General features: G+C 44.4%; 1 protein-coding gene across 2 annotated transcripts in view; it reads right to left on the reverse strand.

Moving 5' to 3' along the window:
• Positions 1 to 834: 834 nt before the first annotated feature.
• Positions 835 to 12329, reverse strand: part of LOC106080292 (B-cell lymphoma/leukemia 11A-like) — a 96592-nt gene continuing 85097 nt past the window's right edge. For both annotated transcript variants that reach the window (XM_056022596.1, XM_013241632.2), the window contains one exon: positions 835 to 3212. In XM_056022596.1, the coding sequence (XP_055878571.1) occupies positions 1069 to 3212 (2144 nt within the window). In that variant the 3' untranslated portion in view covers positions 835 to 1068. The remainder of the gene's footprint in view (positions 3213 to 12329) is intronic.

Here is a 12329-nt window from a genome sequence, read left to right on the forward strand (position 1 = left end):
CATTATGGCAAAGAGGGAGACTCCTTTACTATAGAGTAGTTTATATGGCACGTGATACAAAAAAAAAATTGTCCCGGACACCCCATAGAACGGGATTCGTGGTCAGTGTGGTCATTAGTTCAGGTCAAGCTAAAAAGTGGACGCTCGTGGGTCCCCTCAGACAGTCCGCCACTGCAGCACAATTTTGATAGCTCCTACAAACACAGAATGAAACAAAACAAAAAAAAAAAACTAACAGCTTGTCGTCACACAAGTTTAGATGAAAAATAAAAACCCAACTAACACACATAGGCTTTGATGAAGAAAAAAAACCCAACTAACACACATAGGCTTTGATGAAGAAAAAAAACCCAACTAACACACATAGGCTTTGATGAAGAAAAAACCCCAACTAAAACACACAATGTTCATTTGTAACCCAAATAAAATGCAGAAAAAAAAAAGGTTAATTAAAAAAAATATTTCTAGCCATAGCTAATGTAAGCCTCAGTAGACTACAGCGTAACATAATATGGCACTGATTTGGGGAAAAAAGTATTAACACACACACACACACACACATTGTTAGTGGCACTCACACACAGGGTCAACGTGTCATCTGTTTGTCACAGACCATGTTGCTAGGTAACAAATATATATATATAAATGTTTAATCTATATATAGAATAGTAGTATCTATGTATGTATACAAAAATATTTGTCCGCGACAAAAATAAAGAGAGAGAAAAAAAAAACTTGCATCATCGAATGAGGTGAAAGGTCACACAACAGTAGTCTCTGGGTGGCGTTACTATATACACTGCAACCGCCGCCTCTCCCTCCCGATGCATTGTGTCAACAAGAGATTCAGGTCCAACCCCCCCACACCATACTCTTCGTGAGTACTGTAAAGAGGCTGCAGGAGGGGAGGAGGGGGTGTGTGGGAGTTGGGGGGGGGAGGGAGGTTTTCGGAGGGTGTCATAAAGTTTCTTGAAACAGAGCAACAACAACTGCTAACACGTGAGTAAAACAACAAAAAAGAAAGAATCATTATGCTGTAGTGAGTCTCCCTTCAGAGTCCACACACTGTCAATACACCCCGGAGGTGGAATCGGACTGCCGGCTAACTTCTCCGTTCGACTCTGAGCTCAGGTCCCCGGTGTCAGCAGCAAGGAGCCTGGCGTTTCGGTTCTCGACGCACTTCCTCATATGCTTCTCCAGGGTGCTGGGCACGGAGAACGGCATATTGCAGAATTTGCAAGTGTACACGTCCTTCCCGAGGCGGCCGTGAGTCTTCATGTGGCGCGTGAGCTTGCTGGACTGGGCACAGGCGTAGCTGCACAGGCTGCACTTGTAAGGCTTCTCTCCCGTGTGAGACCTCCGATGGACGGTCAGGTTGCTGCAGTTCTTGAACACCTTGCCGCAGAACTCGCACGTGTCGTTACGCCGGCTCTCCTTCTTGTTGGACGCGACGGCGCTGCTACCGTTGGAGGGGAGCAGCAGGCTCCCCGTGGGGCTGCTGCTGGCGCTGGACGTCCCCCTGCGGTTGGAGGCGGAAAAGTTGGGTGGGCTGGTGAGTGTGGGCTTATACACGGATGGGATACTCGGACTGTCGTTCTTTAAGGCACTACTGGTGGTTGCAACTGTGGGACTAAGGTTGAGGCCGTTGTGGCCTTCAGTGTTCACACTATCACGGCTGGCGGGGAAGCGGTGGGGGAAGTTGGAAAAAAATAAGCTCTCTGCAGGGTTGTACAAAAGCGGGTACTGTAGTCGGCTTAAGATGACGGGGTCAACAGGTGTCCAGTTCTGACCAGCAGCAGAGTTTCTTTTCAGCGCGCTGATTTCTTTGTAGAGTCGGTCTTTAGGGTCATCTTTGTCGGAATCTTTCTCGGATTCAAGCTCACGCTTTACCCGACACCTGGGGCTCTTGGGACTCCCCGAGCGGGGCGAATCGTCGCCCCCGACACTCTTGTCGCTGCTTTTGTCCTCCTTGGTTTCTTGGCTCTCGGCGAGTGCGGCCTTGAAGGCCTCGGTGTAGGTCGGTATGCTGTTGAGCACAGAGTTCTTCATGACTTCACTTAGCAAGCTCTCCACTGGTTTAGTCTTAGTGGACAGGTCGCTGGGCTCTTCGTCCTTCTCTTCGCCCAGCTTCTCCAGCTTGATCCTCTTGGCCTCGTGGCGAATCTCGCCGGGCTCTGGGGTGGTCTCTTCCCCCTGCTTCTTCGTTGCCTTTTTCGTGCCCTCCATCTCCTCCTCGTTCTCGTCGTCCTCCAGGTCGAGCTCTTCCTCTTCATCCTCATCGTCCTCCCCGTTGTTATCCTCGTCCTCGTCGTCGTCGTCGTCCTCGTCTTCCGCATCGTCGGCGTCGTCCTCTTCCTTGACCTTCAGGGCATCGCCTGTCAATGTCTCGCCGCCAGCCTTGTTGGAGTGAGTCTTCATATGCCGCTTCAGTTTGCTCTGCTGGGTGCATGCGTGGGGACACAGTGAACACTTGTAAGGCTTCTCTCCCGTGTGCGACCTCCGATGCACGACCAGATTGCTCTGGAACCGGAAAGACTTGCCGCAGAATTCGCAAGCTTTCAACTTCGGGGGCAAGGCCATGACCGGTGACGTATTTCTACCCTTGGGCGAAGCTCCGGCTGAAGCTTCCCCAGAAGGGCTGCCAGGCTTGGATGTGGGCGCCCCAGAGGCGTTCGTTGATTGGTTTGCTGAGAAAGGAGACTTGGACTGAGCAGACATGGGCGAGCTGGCCAGCTGTTTCAGTCTCATGGAATAGTAGTCGTAGTTGTTGGCGTCAAAGGCCGGCGACAGGTGGGCACGGGCTCGGTCAAATGAGCCGGCCGCACCATGGCCGAAAAGCTGCGGCCGTATTCGATAGTCGTTGATGAGATCAAAGTCGAAGTTTGGGCGGGAAAATGGGCTGATGGACGTGGGGTGCGCAATGCGAGAGTCCAGCGGCAACCTGAAAGTGGCGGAGAAGGGGTTTGTGGGGTGCACTGGGAACGGGGAGGCTGAGCCGCCGCTCCCTGTCGAGGACACGGACCTGTGGTCCAGCCCAGACCTGGGAGAGGAAGACGGCACCACGAGGTCTAGTGGGGCGATGGGTACGGGCGTAGAGGATGAAGTGGGGCTGGTGTAGATCTTCATGCCATGCTCCTTCTGAGCGTGCTGGAGCAGCGCCCATGCTGAGGTGTACGTACTGCGGCATGTCTCACAGATAAATCTGGACGGCTCTGTGGGGGAGACAAAAAAAAAAAAAAGAAATAAATCTTAGCATTCAGTAATATACAACCTATTTTAATACACATAAACTTATAATAACAAACAATCTACATTTTTATTTTATATATGGAGATTAGAGAACCTAGGAGTAAATATTTGTTTCGAATTAAAAAAAATCGTTTTTGCATTTAGACAAAGGTATTTGCTTCTGGAAACGAGGCACAAAATATGGCTCTGAGAAAAAAAGTGAAGATAGTCGAGTAGTTTAAAATAAGTTACAATTTCGGTGTAAATAAATACATCTTTATTCAGTCAAAGCTCGTGAAGGGACATGCTCGTGAACAGAACAACAGACTCGTTGGAACGGAACAGAACAACTGACAAAACTCATGATAGAGTATCTTAGAGACAATAGAATTGCTATAGAGGAATTTTTTTTACAAATAAGTTTTTGTTGTTGTTTTTTGTTTTTTTTTTAAAGAATCTGTTTAGTGAAGATTTAAAACAACATCAACAAAAACAACCAAACAAAACTGAATCGTGTTGTAGTGAAACTGGGTTTTTAAAACATCTGAACGTCTACCACGAAGTTGTGTTTTAAATAATGTCCCCTTTCTTAGGACGATGAAGGAGACATGACACACGAGGAATAGTCATATATTGCATTTCATTACGGGCAAATACGAATGGTAGGGAAAAAAAATACATCTACGAAAGAAACATCGACTTAGAAGAAGTCTAGTTATTTCTGCATATTTCTTTTTTTTTTTTGAGGCATTTTATTTGTTTTCTTTTGAGTTACACACATACTTTATTTCTCTGTGTGTGAATATGTTTATTATTGTTCTAGAAAGAGGGGGTAGAGTGTGAAGGGGGGGGGGTAGTCCCCCCCCTCCCCTTTTATGTCAAGATTGACCCAAGCTAGTTAAGACGAGCAAAAAAAAAAAAAAAAACAGTTCCCCGCTCAAACTAATTCCCGCACTCGGCAGGGAGGATCACTTTGACTCCAAGGTTTTCGTTCACGTCTAAGTTGTAGATACTTGGAGGGCCAGGATTGATGAGGGTGGAGGGGGGTGGAGGGGGAAGGGGTGTAAAGCCTTGTCAGGTCAATGAACTGAACGAAAGCGGTCAAGAAAAGACCTCTACCTCTTTAGTAGTAGCCACTTGACCAAAGGCTTTTTTTTTTTTTTTCACATAACAGGTAACACCATTAGGTTTGGGTCATGTGCGTGTGTGTTTGGGGGGGGGGGGGATGATGGGGTGGACGGAGAGGGGGAGGTGTGAGAACGAAGGCGGGACTTACAAGTAAGCCACGTCCAGGAAATACAAACACACACACACCAGACTTCAGACTGTGGCCTTAGTTTTAAAAACAGAAAGATACTTTGACATTTATTCCATTCAAATATCGAATGAAAATAGACTTTCAAAACATTGTGAACTTATAAAACAAAACAAAACAAAACAACTTAGAAGACAGATTGAAACAGTGAAACCTGATGTTCAGTTCAAACATTGCTAGTTGCTTGTAAGTTCTTTCTGGTACTAACAATCAGAATACTGAACTAGAGACATGCATGTCTAAATACTCAATAGTCTAGACACCTATCCACAGGGATACAATGAACTATACAACATGAAGAGAGAGAGAGAGAGAGAGGGGGGGGGAGAGAGAGAAAGAGAGAGAGGATGATAAAGTTTAATACCCAACACGGCTACATCTCTCCTCACCAAGTATGAAGAGAATAAAAAATTAAGTTTCCTCCCTTTGATCGAGGCTCAGGAAAAAAAAACTAAAGCACTTTGTCTCGTAGTTGGCTGGAGTTTCTTCTATTTGGACATCTTTTATTTTTACATATTCTATTCTATTCTATACACCCACAGGGGCTCGTCTGTACATCTAGTGAGACAAGTCTATATCCAACTATAAATTAATGCATGTCAATATGTATAGATCATATCCAGCAGTCAGCGTCCAACTTGTTGCGCCAGTTGATTTTTTTGGTCGTTGTCATATAAATTCCTTATTATCAAATTTCCACATTCTAAAGAAACAATACGAAGGGGAAGCAATATCTTTTGTAAAGGAACGCCGCTACTGAAGAGTTATCGTTAATATGCTTTTGAAATTCAATTCTAGTTGATTTTCAGATTTCACGTCACAGCGGAACTAATGCCGTTTGGATGAGGAATACGTAGATCTATGGTTCAAGATAAGGGTACTATTGATGAAGAGCTTCTATCATTCTAACTACTGGAAAGATAGACGCCATTAGGATAGATAAAGATGTACTAAGGATAAAGATGTGATGAGAATAAAGATGTGATGCGGTTAGAGAGAGTGTTTCAATCCTGTCCTGCTATGAAGGTGAGTAAACAGCTCGCGGGGGTGTGCTCGTAACGTGTCATAAAAAAACCCACGAAATTATGGGAGACATAGCTCACCTCTGCCCTGTGCTGTACGTATGTGTCGTGCGTTCGTAGTACCCCAGGACTACACACCACTATTGTCTGCATGGGTTACTCTAGAGGCGGGGGATGAAATGTATAAACAGCTACGGTACGGGTAGTCCAGGTTAGAACAGTGGTTGGAGAGGGGTGGGGTGGTGGGGGGCTCAACCTACATTACTGGTGCCCTACTTTTGATTCTAGAACTAATGGGGGAAGGAGGGTGCATGAGAAAAGGGTGTAGGCAGTAGTTAATAGAGCGAATAGTAAACTGTTCCTCCCTCATCTGACCACGGCACAAACTCGCCACCAACAAGTACAATCAAAACTACTTTAAATAAAGACCACAACCTAGACTAATTAATTCATGGATAAACTCAATGACCAAAAAAAAAAAACACCAAAAAAAGATGTTTAATAGATCACCATAATCTTTTTTGTCGGTTATAAATGTTTCAAAGTGGTTAACAATCTTGGGTTATTTTTGTTTAGATTGAAATCGACTAACAAGTATATACATTCACTGCGTTAGTTATGGCCCATCTCCATGACGTCAGCCAACACGCACAGATGTATGGGTGAGTTACGCGGCAAAAGTAGCAGCCTTCTTTAGACCACGTCAGTTTGAGCAGAGAGGGCGTGGGGGTGGAACTCACAGTCTAAAAGCTCTGCCTGAAAGTCCCAGCGCTAAGTCTCTGACATTCGTTGCATCAGTGATGGCCTCTGGCTGCCAGAGTTCCAGCCAACTGGTCTTATTGGGGGGGGGGGGGCCTAGGTCAGATTGCAAATACAGACACTGGTGTGTGTGTGTGTGTGTGAAAAAAAAAAGAGATACGATGATGATGGTAGATGAAGGGGAAAAACAGGGGGGGGGTGTTCTAGTACCTGGTTAGAAATAGTATGTGGGGGGGGGGAAGGGAACATGAAGGTAGTCTTGGCCTTCAGCCATAACCAGTCAGTCATAACGGACGTGAACGAACAAAAAATGATTTGAAAGAGAGAGAGAGAGAGAGAAAGAGAGAGAGAGAGAGAGAGAAAGAATGCATGTAACAAGATATAAAGACATAGATGGCTCTGAGAACAGAATGTGTCGATGAAACACATCTACCCTCTTGGCCAGTAACCCTTCTCCGTGTACCCGTGGAGATTTAAACTCATGCCCTGTCACTCCAGTCCACAGACCTAACAGCACATTTTAGTCAATACACAAGACTGAATTACTTTGAAGAGAGAGTACTCAAGTTAATGAGCTATAAAATCATTAGTTTTACAAAAAAACAACAATTTCTTGGTGACCCACTTTCGCACAGGTCAGGCTTCGACGGGACACTGGCCATCTAGTCTAGTTCCAGCCCACCATCCCTTAACACAAACCACAGCTCACTGACAGAAGGGCACTACTTTTCGGACATTAACGGATTCACTTTACAAACAGCCATCATGCACCAACAGCAACACTAATAATAAAAGCACGCGTGAACGCAGACAACGTAATAGAATCAACCATCTTCCCGCCACTGGAGTCAAGCGGTGCATATGCAGCAGATCTGGGAGAGACAACTCCTTTTTTTTTTAAAATAATTGTTTCCATTTAACAAGATAAGCATTATCTCCCCTGTCCCCATAATGTTCTTGATCTCTCTATCTAGACAGGGAAGCGAATATGTATGTCCTAGCTATGTAGATCCCTCCATTGACATTTCCAGTCTGGGATCCCGCGAAGCTAAGTCTATCCAATATGACCAATCATTAGACAGAGTGTGCAACGATTTTTGGGTTGAAAGATTGCAGTCCTTTATTGGTCCTGAACACTAGTTTCTGGACGAGCACAATGTCCAGAGGGCGAGGGTCAAGTAGAATGACAGTTTCCATGTAAGCTTATAGTTAAGACATTGGTCTACCCAGCTCTACTCCTATATCACAACTGTCTCTTACTATTCTGTGTTAAGGAATTAGAAGAAAAAGACAAGTTATTCCCCTTTTCCTACAGTGTAGTATATAAATAGATGTATGTCCCATTTCCAATATTTTCTTCCACATAAAACTGACACAAGAATGCACTCTATAGGTTAAATTACAATCAAGAATACTCTAACAATTCTCTCTCTCTCTCTCCTCCTGTTACACACACACACACTTTACGTACATCAATGTAGGTCAAGACAAAGCTGTCAATCAAAGAGAAAAAAAATCCTCCAGGTATTAACTGGACATACAATTTCCCTCAACACCAGAGACTCTCCGGACCTTCTGGTCATCCACATAGTCCGCGTCAACAAGAAGCCATCTTTTTTTTTTTTTTTTTTGTTGTTCTGTGAGTTGTGGAGAAATTAACGATCGCCCAGTCGGTCATCAATTGGTGTTCACGTGCACGCAACGTTGTGAGGGCAGCGTGTGTGTGTGTGGGGGGGGGGACCGCGGGGCGGAAAAAAGAAAACCAATATTGTAGCTGGCCACTGATTAACCCAAATCGCCATCTTGCCTGAAAGAACTCATTCCACGGTGTGTCCACTAAACAGTAACTTGTGATGGTCAGTAAACATTCGAATGATTACAACATCTGAATACATGCGGCCAGTACTGCTGTCTATGGGCTGTTTGTTGTTTATGGACACGACCAATACTGCTAATTAAACACTGGTCTAGTAACGTAACAACGTGACCCAACACTGTTGCAAGGGCATGCTCAAATACTGCCATGTATAGTGCTGTATCTCAGGACATCTACAATTCCAACACTGTTATCTAATGACAATTTCAACAAGGACGATTTCAACACTAAGGGCAATTCCAACAGTTATCTAAGGACAATTCCAACAGTTATCTGAGGACAATTCCAACACTGTTATCTAAGGACTATTCCAACACTGTTATCAAAGGACTATTGCAACACTTATCAAAGGACAATTGCAACACTGTTATCTAAGGACAATTCCAACTGTTATCTGAGGACATTCCAACACTAAGGACAATTCCAACACTGTTATCTAAGGACATTCCAACACTAAGGACAATTCCAACACTGTTATCTAAGGACAATTCCATTGTTTTGTCCAATGCTGTGATCTAGTCATCTCTTTAAACACACAACACTAAATGAGACTCAATTCTACAGTAGATGCAGGCCAGTGAAAACTCAAGCGTACCATATTTTTGTGTTCTTATCAAATCATGAGAACAAACGTGAAGATAAGATCCTGAAAATAAGTTCCATGGTACAATGCCCTTGTAAACTGTCAAGACCTCTGATGGTTGCATCATCTTGTAGATCACCACAAGACCCTTACTGTACAAATACCAGTGGCTGTGCGCGCGCTCGTAGCCCATGACCTATATTGAGTACAGCCTGACCAGAACGGTTAGGACGATGACCTGTACACTCGACGTGGCCACGCTCAAACTAGCCCGCCCCCTCCCCAACTGACCAGCCCTGTCATTAAAAAACACTAAAACCTTTGAATGTCTCCAGCAGCACCTACTAAAAAAAAAACTTAGATCTTTACCGGAAATAAAACTGAACGAAATACCATCACGAATAAAAAAAAAAAACAACATCAGATACAAATAACAATAAAAACTAGAGTTTGGATGTTCTGTCCCTATTGGAATGTTGTCATGTATTAGTGTGCATTGGAAACTTTAACCCTTTCCCTTGGCCCAGACACACACATACAAAATTATTTTTTCTTAGAATTTGTAGGTGACTAAAGAAATCGATTCCTTTCAGTTGTGAAATTGATATTTAGATCCAGATCTAAATGCTATTATAAAAAACAACAACTTTGGGGAAGGGGTAGGGGGAGTAAGTGTTGGCTTTTCATTAATTTGTGTAATAAAATTTGCTACAAGAGAATTAAATTCAACTCACAGCACTGAACTTGGATGCTACGAACTCCATCCCAAACTAAATGTAGTTTCTGGAATTGAGTTCATGGACCCAGAGACTGGAACTGGAAAGGGGGGAGGAACTCAGAAAGCGTAAGTTAAACAAGACCACCAACATCGCCCAAACCATGTGTGAAGTTTAAAGTGGACAACTGGTCATCTTAGGCCAGGTCAGCGGAGGTCAGCGACAGTTTCATGCCAGGAAAAACCAATCGGAGAAGTGAACATTTGCCGGACACGGGATACCCAGTGACGTCAGCCACCTTACTAGCCATTGGTCATTCGACAATTCTACAGCCTCAGTAAGTGTTAACAAGGAGGGAACGGAAACGAAACCTTTAGTAAAACTCCAATCAATGTAAGAATACATTATTCGTGGTCTGGTTATATCTCAATACCTCATTGGATCTACACCAAGCTGTTCTACTTGATATCTCGGTGTGTTAAGACGTTGACGCCGGAAGTAAACTGGCCATCCACTCATCGTCTTCATTTGCTCAATTTAAAAAAAAAAAAAACGTTTTTCATCTTGGGTCAGTCGAGTTTATGACCACGTCCTACACCTGGCTCTAATGAAGGCTCGTGAAACGGACATTTTGGGAAACATAAAACCCCCCATTCCAGACCAGTCCGTGCTACTTCATCTAGGCTGTCCAAGCACTTTCAAACAATCTCTAAGCCCACTTACAATCTCTGCTTATATTTACTCACCCTAACTGACCAGGTGGCAAGAAAGCCACCTACCCCCCTACCCCCCTCCACCAAATCGGCTCTTCAAGCCCCCCCCCCCACTTGTGGTGAACCAAGGTTATACATTAGGTTCCAACTTTCTGGAATCTCTTTCTCCCCCCACCTCCCCCCCCCCCAAAGGATAAGAATGGTGTCAGAAGGAGGCGAGTGATGGTGGACCAAGTTATGGCGTTAGGAACTACTTCCTAGCTTGTGCACATAATGCGTGACGAGCAGGGTACGGAGGTGGAGGAGGCAGACAAGATGCAAGAGTTATCTGAGGTCAAGCGAGGCCACATGGTGGGGGATGGAGGCAGCTAACCACAACCAGAGGAGCAGCAACACTAACGTAAGGTCACGCTCAGGAAAAAGAAAATGTTGCACAAGCAGACGGTAGAGCTGGATTCCTGCTTCCCCCCCCCCACACACACCCACCCGCTCTATTCACATACCGTAAAGTACAGGCCTCTAGTCACATGCAGTAGTAAAAGTCTGGCATCTTTCTATAAGGTTTACGAAAAAAACCCACTAGTCACTAGCATGGGTCAAAGAGAATCTTACTGCTAAAGAGATTAACTCTCAGCCTAAGTCTGTGCAATGAGGTCTTCTCCTTAAGACCTAGTACTTGTACTATATTCTAACCACCAACATGTTGAAATCTTTGACGGAAGTATTTAAACAACCACTTTTGGACCAAACCATTCTGACAGATCCACCAGAGTTCAATCGCTCCCCTTTTTTCACTTCATAAGTCTGTGCTACTAAATGTTCCAAAATTACAGTCAAACATCGTGATGGCCAATAGGAGGAAGACCAGGGCAAGAATGCTTACAACTTCACAGAGGGGGGGGGGGCTGGGGAGATGAGAAAATGAGGTTACGACAGCACTACCTTTCTTCCTCCCCCCCCTCCACCAGCAGCAATCAACACTTCTACCCTGTGGGCAGACATGAGTCAAGAGGATGCCAAAAGTTTGGCCCATCCACAAAACACATCTGTTATCGTACTGGCTTGCCAACATACGTAACTGTGGACCCCCGGTTCCACCCGTACCTCACCCTTCCGTGGCTCAAATCGTTTTCTCTACTCAGAGTGGGGGTGGGGGTGGGTGGGAGTGGGGGGCGAGGAAATGGAACACACACATACACACACACAGACTGGTGAGGGAAAAAAAAGAACGAGAGAGATGACGATGGTGGCAGTTTAAATGATAAGGTATTCATAGGCACACTTAGTCTTGAATAATAATATAAAAAAGTGCTATTCAAAACACCGTTCACCAAAAATGAAACAAAAATGGTTTGTATTGTCATATCTACTTAAAACTTTTAACCACCACGTACAATGATATTGCAACAAACACCAACTCCACTTCGATATCATAAGATCATATTATTATGAAACTAATATGCTTTAGTAAAGCAAGCAAAGAAACAAACAAACAAAAAACGCACACTAATCAGCACCAATAGCCCGGGTGTATTCGAAGATCGTATTTGAAAACAGCCGAAATGACCAGATTGGCAAATTTCTTCTCCAAAGCCCTCACCTTTTTTTTTTTATTCTCCCGCCCCCAAGTCCTTATCTGCAGCGGCAGCAAGAAAAAGAAATGGCACAATCCCAATATATGCATTGTGGTCCTTTATCCCGAGGATGGCGATGTGCAATCTGGCAAGAGGATTAGAGTTAGTTTTAAGATGGGCCTGACAGCCGGGGAGATGGCATCAGAAGATCGGTCACCAGTTCCGGAACCTGTAAAGTCCATTTTAATAATTCCATTCAGACGCAAGCCCAAGAACGGGAATTTAAAAAAAAAGAAATATGGCGTGGCAGACGACACACAGACAAGATGGCGTCCTGACAAGACGGTGGAGAAACCTAAGACCAAATGGAGATTTTGAAACGAGAAAGTAAATCGAAAATATACAACGTCATTAAAGTTTAGAGGGGAGAAAAAAAAAGCTTGGGGGCGGGGGGAGGGGGGTGTTGGTATGTGAGGAACGGGGAAAGTTTAGTTGAAACTGGAAAAGAAAGAAAGAAAGGACGTCGGCCAAAGAGATTAAGAT

This window comes from Biomphalaria glabrata, chromosome 3 (assembly GCF_947242115.1).
Source record: "Biomphalaria glabrata chromosome 3, xgBioGlab47.1, whole genome shotgun sequence".
Lineage (NCBI taxonomy): Eukaryota > Metazoa > Mollusca > Gastropoda > Planorbidae > Biomphalaria > Biomphalaria glabrata.